The 20,285-nt window shown below is 43.9% G+C and overlaps 1 protein-coding gene across 4 annotated transcripts; it reads right to left on the bottom strand.

The window, feature by feature from the left end:
- Positions 1-7,392: 7,392 nt before the first annotated feature.
- On the bottom strand, positions 7,393-17,028 carry LOC136472982 (probable 4-hydroxy-tetrahydrodipicolinate reductase 1, chloroplastic). 4 transcript variants are annotated; one of them, XM_066470686.1, is made up of 9 exons: positions 16,711-17,028; positions 14,546-14,783; positions 13,855-13,988; positions 13,686-13,760; positions 12,985-13,086; positions 12,214-12,323; positions 12,039-12,126; positions 11,838-11,951; positions 7,393-7,463 (listed from the first exon to the last, which is right to left on the bottom strand). In XM_066470686.1, the coding sequence occupies exons 1-8, from the start codon at positions 16,924-16,926 to the stop codon at positions 11,883-11,885; spliced, it is 1,032 nt and encodes a 343-aa protein (XP_066326783.1). In that variant the 5' UTR covers positions 16,927-17,028; the 3' UTR covers positions 7,393-7,463; positions 11,838-11,882. The 4 variants fall into 4 exon arrangements, with proteins under 4 accessions (XP_066326783.1, XP_066326781.1, XP_066326782.1 ...); XM_066470684.1 differs by lacking the exon at positions 7,393-7,463 and adding an exon at positions 9,943-10,080; XM_066470685.1 differs by lacking the exon at positions 7,393-7,463 and adding an exon at positions 10,446-10,467.
- Between the last annotated feature and the right edge of the window lie 3,257 nt (positions 17,029-20,285).

Genomic DNA, 20,285 nt, shown 5'->3' on the forward strand with positions numbered 1-20,285 from the left:
CCTCAGAAGGACCCGACGCAATGGCCACGGTCACCTCCGGGGCGGCCAAGTCTGCAGCGGCACCGTCGCTAGACAGCTTCGTAGCCCCCACAGCCACTTCACCAACAGTACATTGCGAGTCCTGAGGCTCGGTACTCGGTGGCACGACGGAGGGCTGAGAAAAAGTCGACAAAGAAGCGAGAGAAGACGAAGGACTAAAAATTGATAAAAGAAACCGCTGATGAGAACCAGAAAAAAGGAGAACAGAAGCAAAAAGATGAAGCCAGAATCTACTCACCCAGCCACCTTCTTCCTCGCAAAACCAAAAGAAGACCTCGCAGGGGGGACCACGGCGGCAAAAACGTCCCCGCCACTTGGCGACAGGAGCGGTATAGCCGATACCGGAGCCCCGGAAGAAGCCGAAGCTGGAGCCGCGGAAGAACTCGGTACCGAAGCTGCGAAAGAACTCGGTACCAAAGCTACCAGAGAACTTAACACCGGAGCTTCAGAAGAAGCCGGCGCAGGAGCCTCAGAAGAACCCATACCCGATGTCCGGTTACTTAAAAAAGATCAAGACTAAAAGTCAAGACAAAGAGGAGATTCATTGGAAGGGGAATATGAAAACTCACCGCCGCATGATGAGGGGTACTTCATCATCCTCTTCCCCCTCGGTCTCAACCAAGGCCACCAGATCACCCGCTGAAAAAAGAATAGAAGTACTCGGTTAAAGATAAAAACAAGAAAACAAAGGGACAGAGAGTATAAAATATGCTCACCTAAGAGCATGCTAGCTACAACTGGAGTACCTGGAAGAATACTTGGCTTGCGAGACTTCTTGGAAGCAGGCAGGCCAGATGAAGACCCATCCGTTCACCCCCTCTTCGAGACACTACGAGGACCGCGGGGGACTAGACGAGGAACATATTCTTCATATACATCAAGAACTCCGGAAAAAACCCCAGGAAGCGCTGTGGAGATTGGGAACTTACTGGTTGCGGAAGCTCCAGCAAGTTTCTCACCAGTTTTCGCCACGGCAGGGAGAACATCAAGAGGGATCGGGTCAATAAAGTTGCGCCCAAACTCCTACGAAAAAGAATAAAACAAGACAGGGAAAAGTTAAACAAAAATAGATACAACAAGAATACATAAAGTACCCAAACAAAGAGAAAAAACAACTTACGGCTGGAGGCGGGTTGTTGGTAGAGAACTCGGAGACAGTAAGCGGGACAACGCTTGCTCCTTTCAGCATCTTCTGGAGACGCTCGAGTACCTCCTCATCGGTCAGCTCAAGAGCTGGGACCATGCGTGAAGGATCCTCAGCCCTAGAGTACTCGAAGCCGAGGTGTTCTCGCTCCTTCAAAGGCTGAACTCGGCGACGAAGAAAACTCGAGACAATACCAAAACCGGTTAAACCCTGCTGTTTCAGCGTACTAATCCTATCAAGGAATGGCTGGATTGCCTGAACCTCAGCGAGCGACACATGGTTCTTATCCCATCGGTCATTAACCACGGGACCAGATCCAGAGTGGACAGCAAGGGAAGGGATCAGATTGGCGGCATAAAACCAGTTGGCACGCCAATCTCTTACAGAATCGACCAGGTCATAGTCAAAGAACTTGCTCTTAAGACCCTAGCGAAATTGAATCCCACAACACCAAGAACACTGGTTTCTTCACGACGGGGTTGGGGTTTCAGGCGAAAGAAATAACGAAACAGAGAAAGAGAAGGGGGAATTCCAAGGAAAGCTTCGCAAAGATGAACAAAGACAGAAAGATGAAGAACTGCATTAGGAGCAAGATGGTTCAAGCAAATCCCAAAATAGCTGAGAAATTGATGAAGAAAGGCAGAGGCGGGAAGGCAGAGTCCAGCATGAATGAAAGAGACAAAAAGAACGATCTCACCAGGACCTGGAGCAAGGACCCGATGCTCGCCTGGAACTCTCCATTCAGCAAAAGCCTTGCTCTGGATCAAGCCGTCGCTGACAAGCTCGCGGAGCTGCTCTTTGGTGGTTGTCGGAGCCGGCCAAGACTTCTGGGCGGCCCTCATGGCAACAAACTCCTGATTCTCGATCACGGAGAGTGAAGACTCCTCGTCCACGAAAGAAGACTGGGACTTACTTGCGGTCTTCTTCTTACCCATGTACTAACAGAGGCAAAAAGCAATTAGGGGAAAAAAAGCCTAGACAGCGGCGCTAAAGACGACGGCGACAATGGCGACGGTGGATGACTGAGAGCTAGGGTTTGAAAGCAAGAGAAAGACAGTAAAAAAAAGAAGATGAAGGGTCTTTAAATAGATTTTACAACGTTAAAAACGGCCCACCAGACCCGTTAAAGCACCGTGTGAGAACGCAACGGTCCATTTACCGACACAGTTAAAATGACGGAGGGCACAAATCCACACAACGGTACAATTCAACAGGCAGATTTCAGACTTATCCATCCAGCACTACTGCGGAGCTATCAGATAACTGCAAGAACAACCCGTCAACAAAGAAGAAAAGAAGGGCAACTTCACAAGGAACATAAGAACTCAGTTCTTACGAAAAGAACTCGAGAATATCATGAGCAACCGGAACTACAGCAGAAAAGTAAATAACAACTCAGAAGACAAAGATTCTTTTCATTACAAGCGACTTCAAAAATAGAAGATTACAAATCTTACAAGACCCAACGTTCTCGGTACCACGAAAAGCAAAGTAGCAAAGAAGAACACGGACACGGCTGGGCTCTGGAACGACTACGTGTCCCAAATTGCTACTCGGAAGGACAAACCGCCATCGGCTACACTGTTTTCTTCAAAGGATGGACGCAGTGCATCCAAGGCAGAAATCAGCAGAAAGGCATGACAACATGGAGCAGAGAAGGCCGACAGGCATCTGTCTACCCAAGACCGATGTGATGCTGGATATGGTGTTGATCTGCACCGGACAGTCTCAAGACAGGCGACGAGGATCAACCCAGAACTGCCAGATGAAGGAACGAAGTCCACATCACAAGACTTCCTCCAACTACCGCCACGTACATCCTGGTACATTGCTGCCGCGGAATTAGCCAACCTCTAATCCCTATCACAAGACTTCCTCCAACTACGATAAGACACACAGGAACTACGAAACACGCCCGGGGGCTGCTCTACTTCACAAACTACCATGTTAGTGATCACAAAGGTTTCAACAGAATGCTCAATGGATGAAAGCAAGCACTCCGGGAGGGTATTTATAGATCAAAGGAGCGGTGCACATGGACTAGGAGTACCAACAAAATAAGACTAACAAAGGACACAGTGAAAAGATAGGACTCAATAATGGAAAACTCAGGCGAGAGAGAACAGTACTCGAAGACGGACATATTCGGAAGAATATACCGACACAGTACAACCCGTGAACAAAAGACATTCAAACTCAACCACCACCATACAACTACATCTGACAACAGCAGACTACCAGAGAATATGCCAAAACTCTGCTTCCGAGTTCTTCCTGAACAAAACAACTCGGATATATGCTCGGGGGCTGCAAAAGGAGAGGTATACAGTTCTATCAAACAACTCAGATTCAAGACCCTCCAACTTTTTGTTCCAAATAGCAAGAGGCTCGGGGGCTACACTCAGTGAGTGCACTTTTTTCTCCAAAAAAGCACACACCACTCAGAATGTTTCTTCAAGACAGACGGCGTCAGGGCCACAAGACAAAAAAACCCAAACACAGCATCAGAGCTCTTTTCAACAAGGAAGTCGGGGAGCCTTTCAACGAAGAATCAGAAAGATTTTAAGAAAAGACCCTCAAGCTGCTTGTGCCAAACAGCAAGAGGCTCGGGGGCTACATCCAAATGGGAGTACTTTTTTCTCCAAAAAAGTACACACCACGTAAAGATCTCACGAAGCGCTACACGGTTTCGCTCAAGAAAGCACTCGGACGACGCTTGTTCCTGCTCAACGAGACTTGAAGGAACAAGACGAGACTTCCAGAACTCAACTATGAAGTGCTCGAGGGCTTGTCGGTACGGGACCCACAGGATACCCCGCAAGGAAGGAAAAAGACCTAGTCTAATTAGAATTCTTCTCCTGTAATCTTAGTAGTAGTATTACTCTGTAATCCTACTAGGAGCTCTCATTGTAAACCGACTAGGATTCTGGCCTCCTGACTATATAAAGGAGGGCAGGTCACCTTGGATCAAGAGTTCAACAGAACAATTGTACGACACAACGCTTCATAATCAATCCAACGCAAAGGCTAACACCGACTGGACGTAGGGCTATTACTCGATCTGCGACCGAGGGCTTGAACCAGGACAAATCAACTGTCTCTTGCGTTAACCATCGAGTTCTGCATACGCTGAAGCCCAAATATACTGCCCCGGGTACTCTCGTGGCAGGCTATCGGTGGTCAAACATCGACAGTGGATCATATCATTGTTGATCGTGTTGGTGCATGTGTTGCATCGACATTGGAGGAGATGGAATGGAATGCGCAAGGCAAAGGTATAACCTAGGGCATTTCATTTCACCGGTCATAGGTGTGTAGAGAAGTTTATGACCGGGTTTAGGATAGATGGTCGTACTATCAAGAGGGGCAAACTTGTTTGCATATCGGTCATCTAGTGCCACTCGAGTGATCTAACTTTGCATTGTCGCTAGGATCGAGTGGCGTGGCAAGTTGAGTGGCTAACACCCTTGAAAATGTTTGTGAAAATATGCTAACACATATGCACAAGGTGATACACTTGGTGGTTGGCACATTTGAGCAAGGGTGAAGAAGATAGAGTTGAAAAGAAGTTAGTCGCGCGGGTTACAGAGTGACCGGACACGTCCGGTATGGTGACCGGACATATCCGGTATTTGGCGACGTACTCAGCGACCAGACGCGTCCGGTGTGAATCAGCAAAAACGGTGTTCGGTAGATCTGTTGATCGGACGCTAGCAGCGTTCGGTCCGGAGTGACCGGACGCGTCCGATCGGCCCTGAAGGCTTACTGGACTCGACCGGACACAGCGGCTGAGCGTCCGGTCGTTTCGTGCTGAGCGTCCGATCGTCTTGTCAGAGAGCCGTTGGAGGCAACGGTAGGACACGTGGCGGTCAGACAGCTACCGGACACGTCCGGTATAGCGACCGGACACGTCCGGTATTCACGATCGGTGCGTCCGGTCGACCCAAAAAACACCCAGTGAAGGGGTAACGGCTAGTTTAGCCCTTGGGGCTATAAATAGAAGTGGCCTTCGGCCATGGCTGGTGCTGAGCACCTTGGGAGACTTTGTGTCCATGCTTGAGAGTGCTTAGGAGCCCTCCATCTCACACATACTTGATAGTGATCATCCGATTATGTGAGTGAGCGATTCTAATACAATTGCATCGTGAGGTTGCATCGAGTGGCACTAGGTGATCGAGTTGCAAGCCGATGGTGCTTGTTACTCTTAGAGGTTGCCACCTCCTAGACGGCTTGGTGGTGGTCTCCGTCGAAGCCCGCAAGAAGTTTGTGCGGCGCTCCGGAGAAGAGCTTGTGAGGGGCATTGTGCTCGCCCCGCGGGAGTCGTGAAGAGCAACTTTAGTAAAGCGTGTCATTGAGCTACCCTCACCTTCGGGGTAGATTCTTGCGGCGCCCGACGTGCGGGGTTGGCGAGTGATGCCAATTAGCCGCCGAACCAACAAGTGAGCGGTCGACACAACGGGGACTAGCGTGTTGGCAAACACGTGAACATCGGGAGAAAAATCATCGTGTCAACCTTGTTCTTCCCGTTGGTTTGCATCCCCGTTACACAAGCTTGCGATTACTTTCATATACATTGAGCTTGTGTTGTTGCTTTTATAATTAGTTAGCTTGTGTAGCTTGCTAGTTACCTTCTTACTTGTGTAGCATAGAAGTAGCTCCTTTGCGTGACTAATTTGGTTTGTGTAACATTGTTAGTCATATTGCTTAGTTTGTGTAGCTAAGTAATTGCGCTCTCTAATTTGGCATTGGTTGCCTTGTTATTGAGCATTGCTAGTGAGCTTAGGTGGCTTTATGCTTTTGCTTACTAGCATGTGTAGGAGCTCCCTTGTTGCTTAAAGTACTAATGGCATATGTTTGTGTGACCTTGCTTCTAGAATTGGTTAGGTGAGCTCTTGCTAGCCCGGCATCTTTGTTGCTTAATTAATATCTTTGGAAGGTGCTAGAGAATATAGATAGAGGGGTGTAGTCTTTGCTAGACCGATAGTTCTTAATTCCGCACTTGTTTCGATTAGCCGACGCGATTAATTTTAAAAAGGACTATTCACCCCCCCTCTAGTTGCCATCTCGACCCTTTCACCGGGCCGCGCACTGTTGCTACTGGGCCGTTTACTATTGCTGTAGGCCAGGCTAGAATGAACAGCAAGAAATGATTTTAAGTTTATTTAATTTTTAGAAGCAGATTTAAATGAATTTTGATGAATTTCGAAGGTTTAAATTTCTTGTAAAATTACACCAACGTGTTACTTGTTTCCAGAAAGTAGATATGAACGAGAAAATGCTTCTGAAAAGTAGATAATTATTATTTATTCATGTTTCTGCTGCAATAATAAAGTTTATAATCTTCTAATTAAATTCGAACCAACGAGAGTTTAATTTCAAGAGTAGTCAATTTTAATCAGTAAATTATAATATTGTTATTTTTCTTACCAACGTTGATAATAGCAATATTATAATGTTTAATTATAAGTTTTCCCTGCATTAATTCTATTTCTGCCCAACGGTGATGTAGAATTAGTGTATAAGAATATTGTATGTTTTAATTTTGACCAACGTTAAATTAAAGCATGCAATTATAATGTCATATTTTATCACTATCTCTGACGGTGTTTTTTAGGACTCAACCCAATGGCATTCATCTCGCACATACCACCTCTAGAAGGGGGCAATTACAGAGTATGCTGAGAGAAGTATGAGCTCACACTTGCGCTGTCCGAGAATAACTTAGCGCTTACCTTCCCGTGACCTACTGAGCCAGTGGACCCAATGAGGGCAGAAAACGAAACTGATGCGGATTTCACTGCTCGGCAGTGAGATCATGCGGAAGTTAGAATGAAATACGATCTTGATCGGAAGAAGTGGGACATCTCGAACCGCAAGTGCTTGATGGTGGCCAAGTCCACTATTTCAGATGCTATAAGGGGGTCTATCCCAGACTGTGATACCGCCACGGAGTACCTAAAGAAGGTGGAGAGTCAGTTCACTGGCTCCTCAAAGGCTTATGCTAGTATATTGATCAAGAAATTATTCAATAAAAAATATACTGGTGGCGGTATCAGAGAACACATATTGAAGATGAGCAACACGGCTTCGAAGCTGAAGCCAATGGATTTGGGGCTCAAGGATGAGTTCCTGATTCATCTGGTTTTTGCTTCCTTGCCAAAGAAATATGAAACCTTCGTTGTTAACTACAACACGCAGCCCGACAAGTAGGGCATAGAGAAGCTCATCGCAATGTATGTTCAAGAAGAGGAAAGGCTGAAGTCCTGACAGGGTGACTCTTCTAACCTTGTGAAGGACAAGAAAAAGAACTTCAATAAGAATGTCAAACCTTAAGGGAAAGCCCTTCAGACTGAGCACAATCAGAAGAACAACAATGCTCAAGTTGAAAAGAATCAGTGCAAATGATGCAAAAAGCATGGACACTCCCAGAGGGACTGTCCAGACTTCCTGAAGAACCTTCTAAAAATAGGTGAGGATTTCATTACATTCATAGATGAATCCCTGTATTTAAGTTATGCAAAATCTACTTGGTGGATTGATTTAAGTGCAACTGTTCATGTTGCAAATTCATTACAGGGATTCCGTACAAGGACCCTACAAAGAGGAGAAAGAAGAATTAAAGTAGCAAATAGAGTTGAAACCATTGGAGATCTTTATCTAGAATTAGTTGATGGTTTTCTACTTAAGCTTTCAGATGTTCTATTTGTACCCTGTTTACGAAGAAACTTAATAAGTGTTTCACGTTTAGATGACGATGGATATGATTGCCATTTTGGTAATGGCAAATGTCAGATTGTTTATAATAATAAATGTGTTGGTCTTGCATTCCGACAAGACAAGCTTGATTTATTATCACTTTCTGAGAATGTGAATAATGTAAGTACTGAGAATGAAAATGCTTCCTCGTTTATGAACGCAACAAATAAGCGAAAGAGAGTGCATGATGTATCTTTGAAATTATGGCACTGTCGTTTAGGCCATATTTCGAGGGGGAGAATAGAGCGATTGATTAAGAAATCAATTCTTCCACCTTTAGAATTTTCAGATTTAGAACAATGCATAGATTACATAAAAGGAAAGTATGTTAAGAAAATAAAGAAAGATGCCAAACGAAGCGTAGGAATTTTAGAAATAGTTCACGCAGACATCTGTGGTCCTTTTCCTGTGAAGAGTGTGGATGGTTATGATTCATTCATAACATTCACAGATGACTATTCTTGTTTTGGCTATATTTATCCAGTTAAAGAAAGATCAGAAGCATTGAATAAATTTAAAATATTCAAGGCTGAAGTAGAGAATCGGCACAACTTAAAGATTAAGGTAGTAAGGTCCGACCGTGGGAGAGAGTACTACGGTCGACACACCCCATATGGCCAAGTTCCTGGACCTTTTACAAGGTACTTACAGGAAAATGGCATAGTAGCCCAGTATTCTACACCGAGCGAGCCTCAGTAGAATGGAGTAGCTGAAAGACGCAACTGTACCTTAATGGATATGGTGAGAAGCATGATAAGTTACTCTACCTTACCGATAAGTTTATGGATGAAGGCGTTAAAAACTGCCATTCATATTCTTAATCGAGTGTCAAGTAAGTCGGTGCCCAAGACACCGTATGAGTTGTGAACAGAAAAGGAACCCTCACTAAACTATTTACGTGTGTGGGATTGTCCAGCTGAGGTAAAAGTATTTAATCCAAACATAGGGAAGCTGGACTCCACGACAGTCAGCTGCCATTTCATTGGCTATCTAGAAAAGTCAAAAGGTTATGGCTTCTATTGTCCTGACAGACAAACAAAGTTTGTAGAAAGATGACATGCTGTCTTCTTGAAGGATGATATAATCAGGAGAAGCATGGTAGCGTGAGAAATAAGTTTTGAAGAGAAACGGGTATATGTGCCCACTCCTATGGTTCATGAGCCATTCTTCACGCTACTTGTTGTTGTTGTACCAACAGTGCAAGACACTGTAGTAACAGCACCTGTTGTTAGTTCTCCTGTGGCACCAATAAATGAGCATGAGGAACCTGTCCTTCAGGATCCCCAAGAACCCGTTGTCACACATGAGGGAGAGCAACAACAGCCTCATGTAGAAAAAGCGTCATCTAACGAGGCCCCTAAAAGGTCTCAAAGAGTCAGAAGATCAGCCATTCCTGATGATTATGAAGTTTATGAATGTGATGAATTTCAAATGGAGGGTGATCCCACCTCATTTTAAGAAACCATGAGAAGCGCTCACTCATCCAAGTGGCTTGAAGCCATGGAAGATGAAATAAAATCAATTAAAACCAACGAAGTTTGGAAATTAGAAACAATTCCTAAAGGAGCCAAGACAGTAGGATGTAAATGGGTCTACAAAACTAAACATGACTCCAAGGGAAATATAGAAAGATTTAAAGCGCGACTTGTGACAAAAGGTTTCACACAAAGAGAAGACATAGATTACAATGAGACATTTTCTCCAGTCTCATGTAATGATTCTTTTAGAATCATAATGGCGCTTGTAGCACATAACGACTTAGAATTACATCAGATGGATGTAAAGACGGCGTTCCTAAACGGAGATTTGGAGGAAAACGTTTACATGGCACAACCGAAATATTTTGTTGTTGAAGAAAAAGAACGCATGGGATGCCGCCTGAAGAAATCTATTTACGAATTAAAACAAGCTTCAAGACAGTGATATTTGAAGTTTGATAGTACAATAAGAAAGTTTGGGTTCAAAAAAATGTAGAGGACAATTGCGTTTATGCAAAGTTCAAGAATGGACAATACATTTTTCTAGTCTTGTATGTGGATGACATCTTGCTCGCTAGCAGTGATGTTAATCTACTACTAGAAACAAAGAAGTTCTTGTCCTCAAAGTTTGATATAAAGGATCTCGGTGAAGCTTCGTTCGTCCTATGAATAGAGATTCATCGAGATAGAGAAAAGGGGGTTTTAGGATTATCACAAAAGGCATACTTAGAAAAAGTTCTAAAAAAATACAGTATGCAAAATTGTAAGTCATCACCTGCTCCCATAGTCAAGGGCGATAGATATAGGAAATTTCAATGTCCCAGGAACTAATATGAGATCGATCAAATGAAAGTGGTTCCATATAGTTCAGCTGTCGAAAGTTTACAGTATGCTCAAGTGTGTACTCGCCCTGACTTAGCATATGTTACCGGGTTGCTTGACAGATATCACAGTCATCCAGAAATAGAACACTAGAAATTAGTAAAGAAAGTTTTGCATTACCTACAAGGTACGAAAGGTCTCATGCTAACGTGCAGAAGATCTGATTCCCTGCACATAGAGGGGTACACAGATTCTGATTATACGGAAGATGAAAGAAAGTCCATGCCAGGATACATATTCACTCTTGCAGGAGGAGCTATATCGTGGAAAAGCTCAAAGCAAACCGTCACTACATCGTCCACAATATATACCGAGTTTGTAGCATGTTATGAGGCCACAGGGCAGGTGAATTGGCTAAAGAAATTCATGCTCGGGTTGAAAGTGGTAGACGACATACATAAACCACTCAAGTTATACTGCGATAATAATCCAGCAGTATGTTATGGTCACAACAATAAGTCAAGTGGTGCTGCCAAACACATTGATATAAAATATTATGTTGTGAAAGATAAAGTCTGAGATCATATAATTAATCTTGAGCATATAAGAACAGAAAAGATGAATGTGGATCCGCTCACAAAAGGCTTACCACCCAGCGTGTTCAGAGAACACTTAGCCAGCATGGGGTTAAGGGAAAGTCTATGATTCCTGGACATAAAGGGCTAGTTAATAATCTGTTTTAAAACAGAGAGGTGCATTATAGCTGTTTAATCTAATGGCAAGAGACCGTGACAATGAAGCACGCTCTATGCACTGATCTGTGATGGAATGAGAACAAGAGAAAGTAAGTTAAGTTTAAGTTATAAGTGAGATCAAGGGAGAGAATGTTAGTTGATCTCTACCAATTTACCCACCGATCAATTGGGCCTTGGATCCGCGCCCTGATCGAGGACCCCCAACCCTAATATGGTTGGTGGGCCCCCGTCGCACAGCGCCATAAATAGGAGGTGGGGGCCGAGGGCGCCAAGCACGAGGTTTGTCTGAGCCGCCTAGCACCCCACCTACAGTCCTAAACCCTAACCGATCATAGATGGGGCGCTGCCAGCGACGAAAAGTGCCGCCACCGCCTCTGCATCACGCCAGAGGGCTGCTACGACACCAGGCTGCCCTACGATGTCTACACTGACCCCTGGACAACACCGCTACTGCACCGTCGCCTTTCACCACCGAGCACCGCGATGGCGAGCCCGTCTTCCTCCAAGGCGACCGATGGTTTGCACCCCCTTCACCCCTCTCTCTCACTCTCTCTTATCCTGTACTAGTAGATGTTCTAGCGCTCACTGTTTATTCCAAAAGCAAGTAGACTCGCTAGATCTATGGTTAGTGATCCTGTTTTAGGTCTATCATTTTTTACTATGATCTAGAGATAGTGTATATGATGGTGCATAGTAAAATCTATGTACTATCAATTTGGGACTTGAGCGGGTACTTTTTCTACCATTGAAGCTGCCAATCCAAAACTACAAGTGACTAACACGAAAATTGGTACATTGGGAAGGGTACATTGGAAAAGTAGCCTAATTCGCATTGGAATTGACCTTGCAAATTGGTACATAAGCACTCATCTGACGCCAGCATGGATCTCATCTCATGTTCCCTTCTCTCAAGACATCAATCATGTCATACAATTTCTTGCTCGCCCCCGATTTTATCTGCGATAGCATGGAAAGTCAACTTCTACCAGCCTCCAGTAAAAACCTCGGACCATCGTGAAACAACAAAGCGTTGAAGATCTTCACCTTTGTGTAGAGAAACATAGCAGCATCAACAGTTCCTTCTGCGTATATTGAACGGCCACATACATTGTGCTGAAACTCAAACGAAACTCTGCAATGCAAGGGTGATTAGCTGCTCATAGCCCTATGCAAGGCCTTAAAAACAGAAATTGCCTAGAAAAGGGTTAAGAAAACCTACGTCCCATCAGGTGATGTGAGATGGTACATGTGGAAGGCATGACCCCCAAGATGTTCTTCTGGGACACCTACCAAGGTTACCTGCTCCTCAGGATCCCTAACTTGCTTTACCTACAACAACAGGCAGACAAGTGTGAGAAAAGTACACTTGCTAAAGCAACATAAATTTCTTCACTGTAAGCGAAGCTTGGTATGCTGCATTAGAAAGAACAAATGAACATCTTCACATAGTACTGTCTGTTTATGAATTGATGCATTCAAAACCTGAAGACCAAAACAATACGAAGTCAGAGAAGCTCACTCAACAAAGGTCTGGTACAGGTAATTTGGAGGATGGGGGTGATACTCAACCTAAGCCTACTAGATTAACAAGATGGATTAAATTTAAATCGTAATGGCCCTGTTTATTTCCGCTTATAATTGACCCACTTCGCTTATAATCGCTGTACCGTGGGGATTTTTTTCGAGTCCCAATTCTCGGTTTTGCTAGTTCAAAGTTCTGAAGCACCAGTCAGCAAAAGCAGGGATAAATGAGGCGTTTGATTTCTCGCATTTTTTCACGAAGAATCCGTTTATAAGCAGAAACAAACTAGGCTTGCTGCGAGTGCTGCGAGTATTGTTTCCTAGGAGATTCATGTAACTTGAAAAGCCTACGTAGAAAAGCAAGATTAAGACATTGGCACGAGTATTGTTTCCTAGAGAAGCATCACAAGTATTGTTAGGAAAAAAAAACATGATAATTTATTGACTGTAAATATTTTTTAAGCAATACCTCGTTCATGTCAAACGATACACCCAACTTCTGAAAGAAAGAGATAACAGCCTTGGCAGTCCCAGAAATGTCCAATTTTGTTGCTTGATGAGACTCCATGACCTGTGGAGGTGTGCCAATTCAACATAAAATAATTTTCTGAAGACTGAGATAATATGATGCTTTTGGGACAATAATCATCATTATTCAAGGAGACAAGGAAGGGGTTTAATTCACTAATTATCATTGTGGCTTGGGAAATTTGGAAGCATCGGAACGATTGTCTTCAATGGCAAAACCAAATGTCACAATGGTGCTGCAAGCAGTCACTAAAGAGTGTATCCTATGGTGTGCTGTTAGAGCAAAAGGTCTCCAGCAGATGTTTGCCAGGTCGTTTCAAGCAGGCTAGAGCCGCTGGCTTGTGGTTGATGGCTGCTTTTCAACTGGAATAGGCTTGCTGCTTGGTTTTCTTCCTTAAATAAATTGCGTTAGGGGTGTGTGTCTTAGGTGCGCGTTTTTTTTTTTTTGTGGGGTGGGGGGGGGGGGGGGGTCTACTCCCCTTTGTATTCTCTTCTTTCTTGATGAAATGATATGTAATTCTCTTGTGTGTTAGCAAAAACTTACTGTGCCCATAATGAAGAAAAAAACATTTTCAAGCTTTAGTATTAGAACTAAGGAAAAATAGCAACATTAATTTTTCTATGGCAGAGATCAAACTATACCTCCAGTTTGTAACCTGAAAATGCACCAGGAAATTGCTCTGACATAATTTCCATGGCAGCAAGAAAAGCAACAACCTAAAAAGATCAAGAAGTTATACAATCAAGAAAGGTTCAAATGTTATCCACGTGATGATAATAAGTGCTGACCACGTGATGATAATAATTGTACCTGCTTCCCCATCTGTGGGGATATCACAGCATAGATATTCGCATCATGCACAGTTTTGTGCAACAGTTGCCTATTTCCACCAGTTGTGCCCATTACAAATGGCAAACCCAATTTGCAATAGAGTTCAGCATTGGCTGCATACCAAATAAACCATCAAAAGCACCAAGAATGGTGAATAATAATATGAAAATAAAGAACATTGAGGCATAATTTTTTTTTGTTTTCATGGTCATAACAAATAAGTATATATGTATACTCCTAAATTTGAGCAGCCTGAGATAAGATGAAAGAAAACGAGATTTTGTTTTCTAGCAAGGTGCTTATTTTATGTAGTATCACTAAAGGAAAACATTTTTTTAACTTGATAATCACGTTCTCTATTACACAATGGCAATATAATATAGGCAATAACAACAGAACAATAATAAGATCCCTGGATCCTCATTCATTTTCAAAAATCATTTAACAAACTACTTAATTAGTACAAATTAGACTTCTCATGGATATTCATTCACAAAATCAGAAATGGGCAGGAAATATCAGATTGAGTGAACCAGTTCCCTTTTTCTAATGGTAATGTAATAAGCATAAGTAATCCAGAATTGACTATGGAAGAAAAAAATTTCTTCAGAGCATGTTAACAAAGAAGAAAAGACACATAAATTTCAATGGGAATTACTAATACACTTACCATTAACAGCATCAGGCACAGTGTAATCGACAACTATGAGATCTGGGTACTCCTTAACAATGGAAGGAAGAATTTTTTCACTTTCAGATGGGTCATGAATACAAATTTCTCTATCACATACTTCAATCTTTCCATCAGGGACCTCCATGGCACTGAATGATACAGGAACTAACTGAAGACCAGCCGAGACAGCTGCTTCAGCAACAGCCTTTCCCATTTTTCCAGTGCAACTATTCACCTGCACAAATAAATGGAGCTGTAGTAAGTGAAATATAATTCCGACAACATAGTAACACACATGCATCAACGCAAAGCAATTTATTAGCATTTAGAGGGTGCAAATCCACCTCTTCAAAAGTGTAAAAACAGTGATTATGATCAAAATTCCACCATGTATGCACCCACAAGGGAAGCACAATCCCCTTCAATTTGCTTTACCACTGTGCATCAATGCACTAGCAATTCATCTGTGCTTTACTCAATGTACTAGTTCTATGTAAAACTAAACTGACTGCAATGAACAACTACAACTAGCGCAAGAAACAATAAGCACATCAAAGTAGACTGGGCAAATCAATAACCGGTGGCAGATTAGTATACTTGTGAGTTGCGATCCACTCAGCATGTGCGGCTGCTAGCAAGTGCAGGATAACGAGGTTGCATGAGCGTCTGCTACTGCTAGCTATTATTATTGCGTGCCGTGTAGCCTTGTCTGTGAGGGAGACAAGCAAACAACTTCAACATGAGATGATGCGTGGCAAGTGTGCGTATAGTACTTGTTTGAACAAAGAGAGCCATAAAGAGTTCATAGGCTATATGGGACAGCGAGGAGTGGATTTCAGCATGCATGCAGGCATGCAGCGCCATGCAGACTTTCAGCAGGCGTATATTCAGGCAAAGGGGAGCAAGAGCCCAGGATGGCCCTAACGTAGCTATGCCAGTAGCAACATTTTGGAATGGAGAAAGTATCATCCAAGTATGACCTTTTTTTCTTCTCGAATGACGCGAGAGGTGCATGTCATTTCATTAAGGGAGAAAAGAGGTACAAACAGGGTGAGACTAAAACAGCCCCACCCAAACACACACCACACACACATTTAGGTTTCAATGACCCAGGCGCGACAAGGGAAAAATTAGAAAGACGACCAGACTAGCACCCAATGCTAAGCATCTGGGGCAAGCCACCTAAGTAGGAGTTCATGGAACTTAGAAGCACCAGCCACGATACACAAACAAAGGACGAACCTTTTTGCTCAATTTTTCTTTAATATTTCAGAAATTGACAGACTCACCGCCAATGGCTAGACTGAAAAAATTATGGAAGATACTTACCAATGGGCAAATAACCGAGGCTACGGAAATAATCAAATTTCTTATATAAATAGTAATCCATCTGTTTCAGTAAGTCATTTTAGGTTTGTCCTAAGTCAAACTTGCCTAACTTTGGCAAAGTTTAAGGAAAATATATTAACATCTGCAATATCGAATAAGTGCACTATCAAAATATATTTCATTGTGTACCTAATGAATCAATGTTGTAGATGTTTGTGTATTTTTCTATAAACTTGATCAAAACTAGAGAAGTTTGACTAAGGACAAAGCTAAAACAACCTAGAATTTGGAACAGATGAAGTACCAATCATCTGAAGAGTTCCACATGCAACTAATTTCCATGAAGCAAAGTACGCATGGTTCATTATAAAAGTATAGTATATTTGCCTAATTGCTCTAAACAGACTTCAATCACCTATGTACAGCTAATATTGCTTATAACAGTTCATAGTGTATGGTGCTGAAATGCTGAAAGCTCAATAGACACCTAAAATTTGATTCATATCAAGTCCACATACAAAAAATCAAACTACCATTGCCTCTCTGCTACTCCATCAGTATGCTGAAATACATGAAGCTTTTTTTTTATCTGAACAGGCAGTTAGTATGTCTTATATTGCCTTAATAAAGCAAATCGTCCACTATTTTTTTGAAGAATAAATCATCCCCTAATAATGCAATGAAAAACACCAACAGTCATCACTTGTTCATCCATTTTACCATTTGTCCTCCTCTCCAATCCCAACACCAGATTGGTATACTTAAACAGTTAAACTTAACATAATAGAAACCTCAATACACAACCGACGTAGAGCCAAGCCAAACTTCCTTACCAGTATCGGGAACGAGAGCTTGGGAGGCGCCGCGGGAGCGCTCTCAACGGATAGGTTAGCGAGCGCGTTTGTGACCGAGAGCCTCGCCGTCGCCATCCACTGCCTCTTCGCCGCCGTGCCCATTGGAGCGCAGAGTGGCTGGCGAGGGCGAAGCGGGTACCTTCGCCGCAGCGCTGTGGCGGCGGCGGGGTGCGCGGCGATGGTGGCGGAGAGCATTTGGTTGCGCTTAGGTGATGTGCTGATTGCTGAAGAGGGAGGCAGGGATTGAGGTCGCCGCAGTGGGGGAAGCGTACGAGAATAGCTCCGAGGCGTGGCACAACGGGGAGGATGGCGATGGGTTTGTGCGTAAACGCTAGGGTTTTAACTAGTTCGTGTTTGGTCTTGGGCCGCGATAAGATGGGCCTGATGGGCTTTCGCTAACAAAATGCCAGAGAGATCAATGCATGGAGGCTTTTTTTTTTATTTTTAACACTTTTTTAAACTAATTTTAAATCTGTTTTATTTTTTTTCAAAACTAACACTTTTGCATGCGCCTATTTTCTTGGCGCGGTGAAACGCATGTGCCACGCCATGCATGGTGGCGCGGCGAGAGGGATGGCGTGGCGACGACCGGGACGCTGACCGGTGACGTGGCAGGGTCTGTCGCGCCACCGATCTTGGCGCGGCAGTGACGCACCCTGATCGGTGGCGCAGCAGAGCCGGCTAAAGGCCCGCAGCCCAGTCCCGCCGCGCCTTCGTGCCCGCCCACCGCACGCACGCCGCGCGCGCCCGCCCGCCTGTCGGCTGCCGCGCCTGGCCACCTGCCTGCCGCGCTTGCCGCCGGCCACGCCACGCACGTCGGCGCGCCACCCCCTCCGGCCAACCGCCGCGCCCTCTGGCCACGCACGGCGACTATCCGCCACGCCTACCATCGCCCTCACTGCAGCGCCCACGACTATCGCCGACGCCCTCACTGTCGCGTTGTACACCGCTCCCAACTGTCGCACGCCCTTCTCTTTATCCCGTGTCCACCCGCCGCCACCGCCGAGGCCAGCGCCCGCGCCTCCTGGCCCTGTCTAGCACGTCGCCACCGTGAGGACGAGCGCTGCGGCCGTGAGGGACTCCCCTAGTGTATTTGTTGATTGAATCAACATTGTTAGTATAGTAATTTTGTAAAATAAATAAAGTTAGTATAATTAGTAAAGTATAGTTAGTAAAGTTAGTTAAGTTAGTTAGTTTGGTTAGTATAGGCAATATAGTAAGTTAGTATAGATAGTAAAGTTAGTTAGTTTAGTTAGTACAGTTAGTGAGTCTAGTTATACATTGTATTTAGTATAATTAGTTATTGTAGTTAGCCTTGTATAGATGTTAATATTAGATTAGTTAGTATAGTTATAGTTAGAATAGGTATTAATATTACTATGGGCATTACGTACGATGATTTCGACGACTTGATGAAGTTTCTTGAAATGCTTTTGTAGATGGATTGTTGTGTTAGAGTTTTTTTACAGAGGAAGTGTTAGGAGAGAAGATGATATATTTGAGGATATGGAAGAAGAATTGGAATGGTTTGATGAACCCCCTAGCTTCAACGACCTTTGTATCCGTTTGAATGCAAAGTTTGGCGGTGATTTCACACTGAAGGGGGGGTTTGATACTGGAAAGACTAGGGCACACTATGTCCTCATACCCTTACGCGATCCTGCTCACTGGTCCCGCTACACTAGGGTGCTCTAAGGTTCCGATGTGCCCATGACTAAGGTGGTGGTGGAGAATGGGTACAAGATGCAGGGTATTCTGGACGGGCCGTCCATTGACGGTGTTGGAGGCAATGAGCAAGAATTGGGGGTCAAAGGGGAAATAGCTCAGGGTAACATGGATTTGGACGGTCAGTTAATGCAGGAGCAGTTTCATTTAGGTCAAGTAGGCTGTATAAGCAATGATTTCGATGTGAATGAGTTCAAACTAGAAGAGGAGGAGCAAGAGGAGGACAAGATCGGTGATGTAGTTAGCAGTGATTCAGACGATTCAAATGGTGACCAGGGAGATAGACATGCTATGCCCACACCAATTGATGCCATGCTAGTACCTGTTCATGGTATGCCATTACCAATACCAACTAAGGTTTTGCATGCTATCCAGGCTTAGGATAGACTAGTCACAGATTTGCCAGCAGATGATACCCTCTATGATTCATGGGGCAGAATTAGCGAAGCGCAGCAGTATATTCCACCACCACCTTACACAGTGACTGAGCTTGAGCAACTAAGGTCTATGAACATACCTTTTAGGGGCGTTCCAAACTATAGGGATGTCAGCATGACGGATGTGGCAGTTTGTGACACCGGTCTCCAGATGTGTAGGAAATCATTGTATGACCATGAGAAAGAAACCCTTAGGAAGGGGATGATATTCAATACAATGTCAGAGATGAAGCTCTTCCTTCAGGACTATGCTATGTATCACCATAGGCCATACAGCGTCACTCATTTGGATCAGGAGTTGAGGTACCATATGATATGCAAAAACGGTTGTATGTGGAGGTTAAATGCACGAAAGACACATAGTGATGGCAAGTAGAGGATAAGTAAAATTGTCGAACCCCACACTTGCCTAACAAATAGGGGAAAAGAAAATCATCAGCAGCTCACTACATGTTACCTTGCCCATTGTATATTAGGGCTCATTAATGATAATAACGACATTTCGGTGTCTTCTTTACAACAGTCCATATCTGGATTCATTAAGTACGATGTGAAGTATGAAAAGGCTTGGCATGCTAAGCAAATTGCCCTGGCGATTTGATGGGGTAGTTGGGAGGAAGCATACAACAGGGTGCCCCACATCTTATGTGCAATGCAATACTACAACCATGCCTTGAAATGGTTTATGGACACCGGAGGGATGTATTTTCAGGACCCGTTGAGGCATGTCCTCTATCGTGTGTTCTGGTCATTCGCACAAACGGAACATGCATTCCAGTTTTGTTGGCCAGTCGTACTTGTTGATGGCACTTTCCTAACAAGAAAGTATAGGGGCACCTTGATGATGGCTGCTGCTGTTGATCCTGAGGACTAGATAGTACCCATGGCTTTTGCTTTGGCAGAGGGAGAGAACAATGAATCGTGATCATGGTTTATGCGGCTTCTACGTGTATAAGCGCTTGGCCCATCTCGCACTATATGTTTGATCTTGGACTGTCACCCAGGGCTTCTTAATGCTACAGCTGAGCATATAGATGGGTTCCTACCTCTAGTGCATAGATGGTGTATGAGACACTTTACCGCTAATTTCTGGCGGTGTTAGAGGAAGCAGGAGGTATGTGACAAGCTAAAGGCTCTATGTTGTGTACGTACAGAGCACCAGTTCAAGGAGACAAAGAGAGAACTAGACAAGATGCTAAATGAAGTGAAAAATGCTTGGTTAGAGGCGTAGATGGAACAGAAGGCTTAGTAGGCATTAACATATGATGAGAGGGGTTTTAGGTATGGCATCATGACCACTAACTCCTCAAAGTCCTTCAACCGTGTATTCACCGGAGTTCGATCGTTGCCTATGTCTGGAATTATTGAGTTCTCCTTTTATAAGTGCAACGA

Source organism: Miscanthus floridulus, chromosome 8, assembly GCF_019320115.1.
Source record: "Miscanthus floridulus cultivar M001 chromosome 8, ASM1932011v1, whole genome shotgun sequence".
Classification (NCBI taxonomy): Eukaryota; Viridiplantae; Streptophyta; class Magnoliopsida; order Poales; family Poaceae; genus Miscanthus; species Miscanthus floridulus.

Coding starts and splice junctions, on each gene's coding strand:
- LOC136472982 (XM_066470686.1), bottom strand. CDS start 16,926: ATGCTCTCCGCCACCATCGCCGCGCACCCCGCCGCCGCCACAGCGCTG. Junction 13,761..13,854: donor CCCCACAGATGGGGAAGCAG/GTACAATTATTA, acceptor TGATCTTTTTAG/GTTGTTGCTTTTCTTGCTGC. Junction 11,952..12,038: donor CTATGTTTCTCTACACAAAG/GTGAAGATCTTC, acceptor ATGCTATCGCAG/ATAAAATCGGGGGCGAGCAA.